The sequence below is a fragment of the Varroa jacobsoni genome, unplaced genomic scaffold (assembly GCF_002532875.2).
Source record: "Varroa jacobsoni isolate VJ856 unplaced genomic scaffold, vjacob_1.0 scaffold_74, whole genome shotgun sequence".
Taxonomy (NCBI): domain Eukaryota; kingdom Metazoa; phylum Arthropoda; class Arachnida; order Mesostigmata; family Varroidae; genus Varroa; species Varroa jacobsoni.
This window is the reverse complement of record NW_019212976.1, coordinates 261498-277565: the sequence shown is the minus strand read 5'-3', so window position 1 is coordinate 277565 and position 16068 is coordinate 261498. Positions and strand designations below refer to the sequence as shown.

Below are 16068 nucleotides of genomic sequence, written 5' to 3'. Positions count from 1 at the left end.
ATTGTGTAATGGGATTAATGGAAGATCCATCGAAAGCTGTTCAAAGGCGTCGTCATGGCAATGAAGATTTTGTACTACCAAAATACATATTTTGAATTTGACGTCCGGTATTACTCCAATTATAGATCCTTCAGGTGGTGTCGTGATACATACTTTCGTCTCTGACGATCGCTACTTCGCTGTCAACGCACTTCATGATAGAAAGTGTTCTCCCTGTTGCTAAGGCCTACCTGCTATACGTATATTCTCTCCCCCATACTACTCATTTAGGTAGCCATTATACGATATAGTGTCTTGGGAACAAGTCTGCCTAGGCGGAAACTGTATTTTATGGAATAGTTATGGAGGATACTGCACTTCGGTATTTTGTTTTATAATCGTTTTTGTTTACCATGCTAAAAAATGTTCTGACGTCTTGATGTTTTTTTTCGCTTCGATTTGTCGTACTATTATTTACTTGTTGTACAGCTTGCACGCACGCGGAATTGCTCGCACAGGAGTTGATTAAATCTCAGTGTTGTATTTATTCCTGTATCCCAGCGTGTAAACTTCATGAAAATGGTGCGAAGTAACATTTATTTTATTTAATCCGTGCCCAGCGGTAAGGGAAAGCGAAATCCCTTTTCCCCCCCTTTCTGTTACTTACTAGCCTAACTTCCCCTTCTCCATCCCTTCCCTCTCGCATTCTGCCTAAGTTCCTGTGTTAGGTTTCACTAAGCGGTTGGCCGGTTCCTCGCCCGTGTGTGTTTCGCACTGGCGTCTGGCCGGCGGTGCTGAAAGAGGCCCTCCCCTTCTACAAGCATTCCCTCTCCTGGGCAGACGCTCTCCCCTTTGTCATGCAGCAGCAGCAGCAGCAGCCGCCGCCGCCGCCGCCGCCGCCGCCGCCGCCCATAAAGAGAGGGCGCCGGAAACAGCTTCCCGGCGCCCAATCAGCAATTCACCGACCATTAACCGTCTGCAATAGCAGGCTGCCTAGCGACGGTGACGGCCGCACCGGCAGCACTGTTAGGTGTGTTGGTAGTGGGAGCAGGTAAGACTAGCCGCTCTCTCGCGCACGGTACAACGTGCACTCGAGAAACCCCGCGTAGTAGCCAACCAAACAGGCCACGACCGAAGAAACAACTAACAGCAACGGCGACGGTCATAGAACAGCACTTGTAGCTCTAATTTTTAGCTGTAGCTGTGGCAGGGACTGCTTCAATCCATCGGAACGGCGGAACGGAAAGCAACTTTGTCGGCATAGCCTACTGGTAATCATACCGGACCTAACTGCGAAAATTGTAATCGTAACTTACCGACACCGGCACCCGCAATTTTAGTCGTCCTTTTCGCGCGGAATCCTGCAGCTACTGCTGCTAACGAATTAGGTGAACTAGGATAGAGCAAACTGCGCAACGTGTTAGACGTTTAAGTTTCAAGGAGCAGCGCGGCAAGCTCGAAGTGACATAGCGTGTTTGCACTAGTGGTCTCTGCGTGGAACACGCGTTAGACATAGTCAAGATGTCGAAGAAAGACAAAGGGGATTACAGCTCAGTGCCGGCCAAAGAAGGCACTGGTAAAGAAGACGCTAATCAGGACGACGACGTGATTTGTTTGAAGCCGAAAATGACGTTGGTCAACGGTATCACTGTGATTGTCGGTTCGATCATCGGTTCCGGGATCTTCGTCAGTCCCAGAGGCGTGTTGGAAAACACCGGCTCGGTGATGGCCTCTATCGTGGTATGGGTGACCTGTGGCCTGTTCTCTATGATCGGGGCGTATTGCTACGCTGAACTAGGCTGTATGATCACAAAAACTGGTGCCGACTATGCGTACATCATGGAGGCTTTCGGCCCCTTAGTGGCGTTCCTTCGCCTTTGGGTCGAATGCATTATCGTGCGACCGTGCTCACAAGCGATCGTGGCGCTCACATTCTCGTTCTATGTCTTACGACCGATCTTTCCGAATTGCGAGCCACCCGACAATGCCGTCAGAGCCCTGGCAGTCGTCTGTATTCGTAAGTAGCTTTATTCTATGAGTCCCTTATCTACGTAGACACCTGCCTCATGTGAGTGGTGTGCCACACTTGTCATTAAATCAGCTCTAGTAGACAGCAAACGGCATCATGGCCCATTGGTACAAAGCAAGTTCACCCTCCTTCATCATCATCGCCACAATAATCATTCATTCACTGGCGACCTATCTTCGTTCTTTCTACTACCGTTAACGTCTCTCTAATCCTATAATAATAGTAAGCTACTAAAGATCGAAATGTTCATCCGATACCGCCGCTAATGCCACAAGCTATATTGGCTGACATAATAGATTATGTAAATCACTAGTCACTACGGGCGATTGGTTTGTGGCATTCCCACCTCGATTGTTATAGGGAATCAAATACAGTTGCTCTTCGCGGGAGTTGCTCTCAAGTGACTGCCACCGGTAGCTGCTATTTCAGGTAGGACCAGCGGCTGCACGTGGTCATTGCTGTTGATTTCTCCACCGTTGCTTCCATTCGTCGGAGATGTTCAACAGTAACAACAACAGTAGCCTGTCGATAACAACTGTTTCCTTTGAGCGCGCTCAAACTATATCATGCCCGGCTTATGCTTTTATCTTATATCTCTCTCCGAAATACGTAGATATTCGGCCCCTCAATACGTGTCGGCATCAACACAGAGAAGTGCACAGCCTTTGTGAGGCTAGAGGTTTTTTCTGTGTAATCGCAGCCGGCCAATTGTTAGTGAAGAAGTCAAACATCGATTGCCAACGGCCTGCATAGCAACTGTGCTCATTGACGTCGTTTTGTCGAATGTGACGATGAACGTCGTAGTGATATCGGCGATGAGATTGGCTCAACAGATGAAGGTATTTGTGACGATACTTTTACAAAGCGTGACTTAGGTGTAATAAGTAGTTAAGTGGTTTCGGCTCTTTTGTCACTTCTGGTAACACGCAGATGTCCTCTCCCTTTCATCCACCGTTAACTACAACGAAAATGCTCATAGTAGAGGCTTCTTTACTGTGTGACGGCGCGACAGGATAAATCATTTACTAGTTTAACAAGAGAACAAACAACCAGAATGGCATTCCGCAAGGGACTAGACAGAAGCAAAAACACAAAAACAACGAAGTGAGCAGACGGATCCCGCTAGATACATACAGTAATTACTTACCGATGCTTTGAAAATGCGCATTAGTCTCACCACTTATGCCGGTTGTCAAATCTCAATAGATAGACATGAATTTATCATTAAAAAATTCACTCATAGTACTAATATGTCGTGCAAAAGATAGCTCCACATATGAATTTGCTAAACAAAAAAAAAGAACAAAAAATGTGCTTTATTGGAATGAAATGAAGAATGATAGTAACACTTGAACACTTTCATTCTCAGTGATTGTGCCATCTAGTGTGGGCATAGTGCTAAATGATTGCTGAAGGATACTTCAATACAGATTCAAAATTGGTTTTTGTAGCACGTCACTGTAGGTATTTGGCCTGTTTGCGCGTATTACGGAAAAGAAGGGGGTACGACCGGGGGGGGGGGGGGGGGGATAACGATTGTGTGGCCTCCTTAAAATTTTACCCGTATCGAATCAGTTCTACAGTTGCACATTGTGATAACTATATCGTTAGCTTTCCTATAGTCTATTATCAGTCACGCAAAATGGCTTTTTCCTCGATGGATTTTAGCTGCAGTTGAAAGCGTCTAGTTTCTTTACATTCATTGAATTTACCTAAATAACTCGACCTTATGAGCAGAACAAGATTCGAGAAATTTATATCCATGAATCCAAGGATGGCAGTAGTCATACTAATGGCTACCATATGCTGCCGTATTCCGTGACGTTCATGTCAACATGTCTGTGTCGCGCACTCGGCGCCATAGCCATTAATTCTATAGGGAATCCCGTAGTGACACTCTCGCGTTGTCTAGTAACGAACGTTTGGAGTGCGGATCCTCGAATAGTCCTCAGCCAGGGACCGGTCTGCAGACTCTGTTCGAACAACCATCTGTTTGCACAACAACTACGCATGCATAAACGCACAGTATTAGAACCATAGTCATCCGTTGTTTTTGTGTCTTTTTTTTGTATGCAATTGCATGTGACGTTTGCCCTTCTCCTCGATACTCTCACCCCCCACTACTGTGAAGAGTCGCCTCAGCTCGTCGTAAACATCCAAGGCACGCCTGGATTATTGCGCATGCGTTAATCGAGCATCGAGGTGGCCGCGTTTTGAGAGAGGGCATCGCCAAAACGAAGGCATGACCACTTCGTCGGGCCACAAGTTGTCGAGTGTAGATACGCGTGCGCGCATTTATGCCGATGCTTGCTTAGACGGGCTACACGCTCTATTCGAGCAAAACGGATTTCTGAACGTGAAGCAGACATGTGTCGACATGTGACAGGTCCAAAAATGGGAAGAGCGGCATACCTTATGTTCATACAAATACGCATATATATATATAACACATAGTATGCCAGAATTCGACCGTCGAAACTCACAAAAATGAATGTACACTGTAGAATAATTGTGAAGATAATTCGTCATATGTAGCTTTGTTCATTTTCCATTCATTATCTAAGAGAGTAAATGTATGAATATTCTTAATATCCGAGATCAGTTCGACGTTACTACAATTAATATCTGAGTGTTTGTCTTACTAGACTTGTATACCGTTTGAAAGGCCTTTTGTGATCAGTCAAATTATAGCTCTATGATCAGCTAATACTTCAGCATAATATTGTTGCAAAGAGGCTATTTATAGAAAATATATTTCTATCTCGCTGCCGATATGAGGTAAGAAATGCCTTTTGCGCTTCTTTTATCAAAACACTTGCAGAGCAATCATAAGTCCCTTATTTCCAACAGAATCCATAGTACTTCTCGGTTGTCCCTTCAACAACTATCGCTATCTTAAGTACGTTCCATGTGATCGATTGATTTGGTCGGCTGATTGGTGATCGCCTGAATCTACAATACCTTCGTAGCCATGACTTCCACATGCGTTCGTTATCGAACAAGCACAACGCATAAAAATACGCTAAGAATCATTCCGTCTACAAAACAAAGCTTCAGTCTCGCAAATACTATAGCGCTTAATGCATTATTTGTAAATCACTTGCTTTGAGATAAATAGGGCGGCCGAGCCATTCGCTCTAGAGTGAGATCTAGATATCATTACAGTGATAAGAAACATAACGATGCTATACGAGATATTTTTCCAAAGAAGCAATTCTTTTCATACTTTAATTTTTTTTAGATTAAATTGTTGTATTAGCTCAGGTAACGTTGAGGAAACAAGAGAGAAATAGAGCCCGAATATTCTGAAATATTATATATTTCTCACAATTTAATGCCAGCGTTCCGGTTGCTTAGCCAATAGATTGGTGACGTTAGCACGCTTGCGCCAGTCGCTTTTGCTTGACTTTTTCGAAGATATCAAGCGAATATGATTTTAACCGCGTAAGTTTAATTTTATTTGACTGCCAGTCAGATAAATAAGCTTTCTTTGCGAGCTATGGCTCCGAAATGATGTATGCAATGGTGGGGTTTTCATAGGTTTACTCATATCGCGTGAGTAAGTTCTGGCGTAGTTCGCTAGGGCTAGCGTCTATGGTATAGACTGCGACGACTGGCCTTCCCAGGCAGGCCACAAAAAGAAGGAGGAAGCCAGAGTCGGTGACCCTTTTCTTTATCAGATTGTCATCAGAAGTGTTCATCATAGAAGATCGAGGTGGTGCGCCTGTGACCGTGCTGTGTGACGTAGGCTCTAGTAAGGGACAGTCGGCCTAACTCGAGGTCACCTCAACTAACTGTTTTGGCGTTGTCAAGTAAATATTAGCACACCCTTTTTGTGTTATATCAATATACGGAGCGATCAGACACTGGACACCAAGGCAAAAAAAGGTGCGTGTTTTGGTTAGTCCACATTACGAGCCTGAAAACATGTATTGAGTAAAGCTTTACTTACAAAGGCACATGCTTTGATTTATCTAAGCATTCGTTTGATAAGAAAAAGTATGTTGTTGTCCATGTATATGGATTTGAACGATTTTGGGGAGGAGGGATATTCTGTGCGACCGAGACACCTTTTCCTTGAGAAACTCCGGCACTCATTCGGTGTTAATAATAATTATAACATTATACTATATTTTAGTACTTGTACTACTCATTGATGAAGTTATTCATACTTAACTCGGTTTCAACCTGCACGATTTGAAACTGTTTATATTGGCTTATACCATTCTTGCAAGCTTTCTTTCCAACACGTACTAGATCAATTATACCTAGAGCAGGAGACGTAACATCTCACTGTCATTGTTATTGTGACAAGTAACTTGTAGTGCCTCATACACAAATGTCAAGAAAATCATGTACTTTGTGAATTTATCTACAATTCAAAGACCAAAACATTAGAAAAACGTTTAGATCAGGATTTTTTAGTTCCGATCTAGGTGTTTGCTGGCTATAGTTGCATCCGCAAACCTTATGAAAAGTTTCCTTAGACCTTTTTCCCCATACTCGAACGCTTAAGTAACGTAGATCAATTGCCGGATAATTAAGCTGCTGTGCGAAATATATAATCAACGATAGCATTTATCATTGTGTGTTCGCTGCTCCGCTCTGCCGCAGGACTTGTTTTCGGATCCTTTGTATGCTTGCTTTTGTACTGAATCCGTTTTCGGAGTCGAAGCGTCGTATGAAATAGAATTTTGCAATTGAAAATGAATACCACGAAGTGACTTTCGTAACAGCGGTAGAGTGAATTGGTTCGGTATTATAATTAAGTAGCAACGTTTGATCATAGAGAATAGTCATCAAGTACGCATGCGGTTACGTCAGCGCAGAAGCTAACTATATAATAATGATTTTTACATATTTTTTTCTCTAACTAATCAACAAAGCGAAAATTCTTAGTTCGAGTTCTATGTCCAATAATTGAGCGAGCTGTTGCCATTTGGCAACTTTTGTAATCAAACATAGTTTAAATGAACGAAATAACTACTGTGACAAAAGTTCATAAAAAATGTATTACAGTTCCTCAATCTGTCAGGTTTCTCAATCAAGTCTGTTGCAATCGAAAAAAGTAAGCTTCTTCTAGGGCATGTGTGCCGTTTACCCGTCATAGAACTTGCAGTCATTTGGTCCATTTTAGATGTTACGTAAAATATACTCTATGGCAGATTTGCACATTCGGTTAGCAAGCAGCTCACATACAGTTCATACATAGCAGCGCTAACGAGTTTACGGCGTAAGGACCGCTTGATGGCCAGAGAAATATGCTTTCTTTGTTCATACAGCGCTGGCTACAGTGTCCCTTCTGCCATCTACTACGATACGGTTCAACATCATTTCGAGCCGGACGAAAAACAATATATAATAAAGCGGACAAAGTCCTGTATTTCTACCATTAATGTAGCGTTGAAGTAATATATTTTTACAGTGTATTCAATGTCAAGGTTATCATCACACCTCCACCGCTGTTTCAAAATCCATGGTCTTCTACACGAGCGCCCCCACAAACATGGCGACAGGGAAGGGAAAGTGGGGCAGCACATTCGCTGATGACGATTATATATCGCAACAATAATACATTTGTCAACAAACGTCAGAGTGTCTAGTTTGTACTTGCAGACTCGCTGCGAGCCCCCAGGAAGGCATCACGCCTTTGTTCATCACGCCTCACCATATGTACGATTTTCATTTCCCGTTTCACTTGTGCCGTTCCATGTCATTATGCGGTTGATGACTAGCGAACAATTAGTTATTTCTACCTAATCGTGTAAAAGTATCTCCAGTCAGCTCTTCCTATTTCCCCTGAGAGGGCACTACGTACGAGGCGATGTTCATTAGTTCGTACACGTTGGCGAGGCTTTTCCTAGCTATTATTGGTTAGCGTTGTTATTGGCAGTATTTGACAGTCGAGGCTGGTGAATCTTGCCGGGTGCTGGCTTCGCCATGTCGTGTCCATCCTGTTACCGGTACGATACACATTCGAACAGAAGTACAGCCGAAAGGTAGCCACTAAACAGGCGAATGCGGAAGCGAATAGGGAAGGTCGACCGCTCCGATCTCAGCAGAGTCCCTTACGTGATATGTAGACGTGTTCCTGCCGCCGCTGGTCGCCGGTCGACCCAGTAGACTCGTTTTTGAGTCTCGATTGTTTGTTAATGTTAGATAACATTCTCTCTATTATCGGATGTGGCAATGACGCTATTTCTTCATCAAAGCTGAATTACTTAGCAGTTGTTTTAGATGCCAATGTCGCTATGATCAACACGACCTGAATGGAGAGAAAATAGAAATAGTTGGTTTCCTCAACTAACAGGTTTACAACACGTGCTAGCCGTTTTAGCACTTAACGGAACTTGTGCGATACAGAGTTTGGCAGCTTGATGTATCTAAGGCGTTAACTTCTATGTATATTTGAATCGCTTATGATGCGTGACAGATACGACATCGCTCTCTTTCAACGCTATTCGTTTGGCCAGAAAAACACGAGCAAATTTTTGTTCTTTTTCAAACGTAACGCCTCGTCTAGCTAGCGAGATAATTTTATAGATACCGAAGGCACTGGGGACACTGAATGAGATGTGAGCAAGTATTAACGGAGCAGCGAAGTTACAAACGCTAATTCGGATCTCGTCTTATCGACAGGTCGAGAAAGACTGTTTTGTTTCTTGTTGGCCCGTCGATTACTACTTCTGCTTTTTCGGCTTCCAGCTTTGAGTTACGAGACATCGCTAAAGTGAACCGTATGGTCTTTGATGGTACGCTGTCGGCTGCTTATCCGCTTACCAGAGCTCGAACCTCATTCCCAGTGTCCCTGAAAGGCCACCGCCTTTACTAGAAAAACAACTGAAAAAAGACACTTCTCGGCAAGCTTCAGATTTTGAATTAACAGTAGGTGAGTGAAGGAAATATTCTCTGAACGCGAATAAAAATACTGATTTCCATCACTGTTGCTACAGTCACCCAAGGCTGGCTGACAAAACGAGAGAGCACGAGAATCAGAGAGAAGCAGTCCAGTTCTTATGCTTAACATTCGACATAGCCACCGAACAGTTGACTGACTCCCATGATCGGCCCCTGTCAGCTGGAACCAACATTACTCCATCGTAATAGCTTCTTTCCCGTTCTGGACACGCCTAAGTCGTTCATCACTCGAAAAATAAGATTCAATGTGAGTCGGGTGATCATTTACGAATTTTGACAGAAGATGACCTCTAAATGTTCGATTGTAACTCTGTTTTTACACTGCAGAAGACAGATCTCGAACAGCGGGGCATCAATAGGCAACATATCATGACACATATACACAATATTCGCCTACATAAATTGTAACCGCGAGTTTATAGGTACTAGTATGTATGTATGTATGTACCGAAAATGTTTAGTTTACTAAACAGATTGTCAACAAAATCTGAAACTGTCGAGGAAAATGTAGTTGTTCCACTACTATACTTTGAAGCTATGACACACGGAAATGTCTTGCGAGCTGTTCTCTATCCTTCAGCGGCTAGTGGTCTTCGTTTGGGAGTTTACAGTGTCATTCGTTCTTCTCTTAACCTCAGTACGCCGAAGCTAAAGCACTCCCCGTGAAGATGAATATAGCAAAGCTTAGATGATTCGTTCCGACGAGATTTTTTCAACCAAATAGAGCACAGATGCGATGACGGCTACCGCTGACGACAAAACCGGATGTTCTCTACCACTTCCTGTTCAGCGATCCCATAATACCAAAAAGCACAGTTGGCTGAAGGGACGCAGAAAAACGTAACGCCTAAAAAGTGCAAGCGATATTATTGCAAAACGTTGTTGTTGTTCTCTAAAAACGTCGTTCAAGAGACGCGATCTGATACGTAGGATATAGTTGTTCAGACTTCTACAAGCCAAGAATGCACCAGAAGCCATTCCTAGCTTGCAATCAGTCATTTATTACATATCAGTGTAGCTAATTTCCAACTGTATTTTCTATCTACTGCTCGAGGAAATAACCATTTTGTTAAGTGATTATTATTAGGTAAAAATAGGTAGAAAAAAGTGTCCCCGTTTCCGAAGGACGGTAAAATACCGCAATTTTGTAACCAGGTAACCCGTGTCCTAGTCAACTGGCATCACCGTCCATTTGTCTGATAAACAGCAATGGATCCGGTAACATATCAGCAATTATCATTCCCAGACGCAAGATCAACCGCCATGCTTCGTTTGCATAACGTAGGCCTGCTGACAGCCATCTATGAAGCGGGTCAACTACCTAGCGCCGCTTGACTGTTGTAATAAAAGGCACACACAGATACACCGAGCTGCTAGCCCTAGCCTGCCAGCGTCCATATAGGCAAAAGAGACGATCATAGAGGCCGACAAAAAGCGAGGTCGTTCGCAATTACTCTGGCAGCGGTGGCATTTGATTTAATAGAGCTTTGAGCGCTGACCGAAGTCGCAGTTGGTCCTCGCCTATTCAAGTGGTCCGAAAGCGGACCGTTCCGCTGTACCGGCTACGTTTTCTGTTATCGTTATATTAGCATCAATTAAGCAGCCGCTATCAAAGTGTCAGAAGAACGCCAGCATAAGAAACGAACATCAAAATAGGAGACAATCAAAATTGTAGCAGTACAATTCTACAGTACGTTGACAGATACTAATGCAAATTTGTTTCTCACCTTTCTTGTTGGTAGTTCTACAGACGACTGTGGAACTATGGAATTGACTATAATGGTATTGGGATAATTTCTGAGTGCTGCGTCAGAATCACAAGTTCATTGCAATGAGCGCCTCGTTGTTGACGAACCTCCAAAAGCATGTACGGCAAATGAGTGCCGGTGAGATAGCTCCGCAATAACGTCCGGACCTCGCATAAACTCATACAACACAGCTAAAGTCTAAATCAGCTGTCGAGCTCGGAAAATTCCGACCCACCCCGACTGATACTTTTTCTAGTTACCATCGACTACACCGAAGTGAAATAGTAACGAAGGCATATGAACCAGCCTGTCCGTGTTTACGACCGAAGCGAATATTATCTACGTCGTCCCTTTTTTATATATTTATGTCATTATCGAAGAGAGCTATACGTATCAAGCACTTTCGCTAACACACCCGTCTGTGGTCCGATGCTGTGAGACACTCTTTGGAGTTCGGTCAATAGAAAATCGCAACCCATACAGATACAAACAACGCGTCTGTCCAGATATATATATATATATATATGTATAGACACGCACATATCTAAGCACAGCAGTGCTTTAAACTTTAACTGCCATGCCTTTTATGTATTAGAAATTGTCTCCAGCACTGCATAGGAAGTTAGCATTCGTCAGGGTCATAAATGCGAGTTGCAAAAAGCGTGAATTTAATTGATATATAAGAGCACAGGAGTTATTAAGGATCCTCGACTGAACTTGCGCTTCTGTGATATTATAACCATACATAGAGCGGATATTAGGCTTGCGGTACTAGAGGGGTTCGTTGATAGTACAGCTTTGTTCCTAGATAGGCTGACTCTCAGGTGATCATTTACAGCCTCGAGAGCACCACATGAAGGACGTACAGAATGGGAGCCATTTCACTCTTCGCGGCAAGAAACGATAAAAACTTATGGGTCTGAAGACGCTGAAGCGCGTTTCGTTTTATGAAAACCTAGTAGATCTTGTTCTTCGTCAGTTTTTTTTCAGTGTTAGAGTGAGAACTGTGAGTTTTTGAACTAGGTTACCAGTTAAATGTACCAGGCTGGTCACATGGCTATTTTCATCGGCATGCGAAAATCCTCGCATACTGCCAACCATATGTCCTACTGACGCAATAGGTTTCTTCTAAAGGGTAACCAAGCTTCCCTTATGTTTGAACGGTCGTTACGCATCCTTTACATGCACACGTGCATATTACGGAAATGTACGTACTCGTGCGAATACATTCAACATAGAATCTACACGCACACTTTCGCTTATTGCATTGGACATTTTGATATGACATTATGACGTTAGTAACAAACGTGCGAAACGCTTTACTATATGTTTTAGACATCATACGTCTTGTTGTAGACATTTTACAGGCCGGTATTTTCGCAGGAGCAACCTCTCAAAGGACGCTCGATGCAATGGGCATTGCAAGCTGGTTTGAGCTGTTTGGAAAAAGCTAGAAAGCTAGTACGCATCATGACAAGTTCCATTCCAAACCAGCAAACACCGAATCGTTTCTCTGTGATGCTGGACAAATCCGTGGATGGGTAACATGAAACATGTACCATATATGTGTTCGTCATAAACTGCATCGGTCTAGAACGTGGAATCCTTACACTTACAGAATCTCTCCGCTAGTATATTGCCCACTACAAAGGTTTTGGAGAAAAAGAGAGACTATAGCCAAAAATATGCGTTACTTTTGCATTTTTCATCGTTAATAGAACGGAATAATGGCCACGCACCGAAGGCATTTTTTAATCGCGTTTGGTTCTACTTTCCTAGGGTATCCTTCCTGTTAATAACTTCTTGCATGTCTTTTTTTTTTACTAGCTAACCTGAACGAAGCATACTGCTTATTATTGATATCTGCTGTTGGGAATGGCTGGCATTACTCTACTATAATAAGAAGTCAGCGATCAATGCCTTTAGTGTACATAGGTCTTGGTGCGATTCGCATCAGAAAGTGGCTGAGCAAAAACAAGGTTCATTGCGTTCTGTTCTTGTACCGCGACTCTATGGACAACCCTTTTTAACGGAGTTAGCAACAGGCCAGTGTCATTCAGTGGAAACCTCTTGTGATATTTTTCTTGTGGTCGAATCTGCCCTTCACCTCTCATAATAATAGACTAGAACTCTTTCATGGTTTGACTATTTGTCGAGCGGAGGGAAATTTAAATGGGATATTTACACCAGCACTGATCACGTCTTATAGAGAAGATGTTACATGCGCAAGGTAGGACGCTTACGATACGCTTTCATATGGCTCAATGTTCGCGGACGCGCACCTGCCCTCGCGGCGGAAACTTAGGCTTAGACGACTTTGCCGAATCACTACTATCATTTTGACCGAAGAAAGAAGTGCTTTATAACAGCAATCGGATCCACAGCATTGGTTGTCGTCATCTCGAGTCAAATTTCCGCTCCGTAATTACAAAACAATTAGGAAGTCATTAACAGATGGCAGAACGGTCTTCTTTTCTTTCTGTCATTAGCAGGGATCATGACTTGTCTAAGAACGTAAAAATAGCAGCATCTATCTAGAGCCGCTGTTGTTATTTTTTGCCAGAGCTACTGTTCTGGGTCAGTTTCGCCGGCACGGTCGGAATTCGTCACTTGTCCATAGGTTGCATTGTTTTAGGTTTTGACGTGTCGGATTCGCGCGTCCAAGAACAGACTAGAATGTAATCCGATTGGATGCGGTAACCGCCTGGTACACTCTATAGAGTCCACCAAAGATTTTTAGAATGCTTTATAAGACCAAGGATCGCTGGCGTCTTGCTGACGCCAATAGGCGGCGTACATCTGCGTAATCGACGCCATCATGCCATAGCCCTACACGCTACGTTATGGTGGAGAGCCAACCATCCAGTTATACACGACCAGAGCCTATTTAAGACGTACTTGGTGCCGTAGCATACTGTGGACCGAATAGCTTAATATTGCCAGATAGAAAGAGGGAACGGAAAAGACTCGTCTGTCGATCAAGCAGACCTAGCTGCAGATTGAACGAATAGTCGTAACTAAGACCCGTAGGTGGCTATGTCCGTAACAATACAGGCAAGATTAACAAACGACTTTGCTAGGAAAAAAAAATGACAAAAAGTTTCGCGTATTAAAAATATAGGTCATTCGCTTGATACGAAAGATAGCACGTGAAAACAGCTTGCGATCGAGTAGCCCGTCTCTCTCATCGGAAACGCGATTAAACCAGATGAAGCCTGCGTAAACTTAGCGGCAGATCCGTCTAATTTTCTTTCGGCCGTTTAAGACTATGAAAAGTAATCGAAGAATAGGTTTATTAATATTTAGCTATTTCAGTAGTAGGAACTTGCCAATTTATTGAGTTCGCTAGCACAAGCCATGCAGGCTAGCTGAGAAATAAAACGAGATTGAACCTTAGTCAAAATCAGAGTTTTCAACCCTATCTCTAAATAATCAATTTATATGCCTCGAAATAAATTTTCCTATTGAAAATATTTAGCGTACCACCAATGATATTTTATATTTACTTAAGTAAAAAAAAAATAAGGCTTGTGTAACCTCCTTCCTTTCCTCCTATAGTTACTGTTGATTTTTTTTTGTAAATAGTAAACCTTAGTATAGATTAGCTTGTATGCTTGCTAAGGCCGATGTGTATAATAGCCATACTAACAAATCCCGCTAAACTGTATGTAGCCTTTTATCAGTAATCCGTTTCAAATGTAACATCGAAAATGGTACATTCACATTTTTGGTGGGTAATGAAACTCTCGTAGATGAAATTTCTTCGATTGACGACGACAAACCGTTTTGAACAAAACCGGAACTTCGCTTAAGAAGAACTTTTTTGCTCTGAGGCAGTTTTTGAGACTATAAGAAAGCCGATTGAATACGCCGATTTTACATTAATAGCTTTTAAGGTAGACTGTTCATTGCATCGGTACAAACATCGGTATAGATCTTGAAACGCCGAGGTATTAACGCCTGCCAGTCAGCGAAATGAATATCAGGACCAATGCCCATTGGATCTGGGCAAGTTTCGACGGGTGAACGTTATTTCGTCTATTATATCACCCATTACATACGTTTCACATACATACGAACGAGTGTCATCAACATCTGAGGTGCTTCAGCCAAACAGGGTTCGTCTGAAGAGCACCGGTGGTCTCTAGGCTTCTGTCGTTAATTTCTGCTCACAAACAGTACGCTCACACGATAGCCGCTTTCCCTTGTACGCCTATCTGTCATTAGCGCGTATTGAAGACCGTTTCATTTTTAACGGCAATTTTGGCTGCAAGTTTTTTATCGCGCGTTCTTTGAGCAAGGATTTTCAGTCTCTTATTAATTATTAAGTTGCTTCCTTCGGTCGTCCAATGAAGTTATTGTTTGCTTGCTTACTTATATCACTTAGAGTGATAGCTTTTGCGCGTTCAGATTGCAAAGTCATACTCTACGAAGCCACTCCTCGTGCTTCGTCTGCATGCTTAATAAACCAAATAGTCCTTATTTTGGTCAATTCGGTTGATGCCAATATATCGATGGCCACAACGACTTTATTGCTACGACCGTCTGCGGGTATTGCTATTTGCGGTACTAGTAACAGCATAGTTGTAAAACTCACAGTAGTAGATTTATGCCAGTCATTGAAAAACGCTGACGGTTATAATTTAGAGGCATAATAAGTCTAAGGCTAGAAAGGAAATTCTCGTGTGATCGTGGAGGGATTGTTTAAAGAAGGCACTCGTTATTACAGACGGTTCGTTACAGACGGTTGTGTTGAATTTTGTCAATGAGTTGCCTCCTTTGTGGTGCTGATGTGGGCAAAAACACAGTGAGATGACACAGCTTGGGTTAACATGCCAGCCCTTTCGAAACGAGAAAAGCGATTCGCGCTGCAGCCATAACTTGTTCTATAAAACAGGACCTCGATATAGGGCTAAGTTACAAACCAGTTGTCTTTTATTACTAATAGTCATTACTTATATTACTTTACACTGTAGAAATACAGAATTCTTCGAGCGTCGTACCCTAAGCGTTATACATGTTTACTTTCAGGTAACTTCTGCGAATAATCTATATCATCTTTATAAATAAGGCGCATTTTAGTTATCTGTGAAGCTTTAGAGGTGTTGACCGTATCGTTCAGGAAATTGATGTTCCAATAATCATTAGCTTTTATAAAAGTTAAAAGACGTTTTCTGTTGCCACGCGTGTCAACGTATGAATGGTCTCGCTTTGCGTTCGGATGTTTCACAATGGGGAGCATCAATCCGTTCTTGGTTTGTTACCAGCAGTCTCTATACGTTGTGTAGAGTTGTATAGGTGAACGTCGTCGATGTGATCAAAACTCCACTCACCAAAATGACTTTTGTCACTCAGTCAGTGCGATGCGGGTTGTATGCGGACCGTTATAGTGGT

The 16068-nt window shown here is 42.8% G+C and overlaps 1 protein-coding gene and 1 long non-coding RNA gene across 2 annotated transcripts in view; both read left to right on the top strand.

Annotated features, from left to right (window-relative positions):
- The first annotated feature begins 937 nt into the window (after positions 1-937).
- The window catches only part of LOC111262926 (large neutral amino acids transporter small subunit 2), a 26294-nt gene continuing 11163 nt past the window's right edge, over positions 938-16068 (top strand). Inside the window, exon 1 of the mRNA XM_022837561.2 lies at positions 938-1996. Coding sequence (XP_022693296.1) covers positions 1501-1996 — 496 coding nt within the window. The 5' untranslated portion in view covers positions 938-1500. The remainder of the gene's footprint in view (positions 1997-16068) is intronic.
- LOC111262974 (uncharacterized) lies at positions 2007-4798 on the top strand. Its single transcript, XR_002681961.2, has 2 exons — positions 2007-2847; positions 4140-4798. It is a non-coding gene; the product is annotated as an uncharacterized LOC111262974 (long non-coding RNA).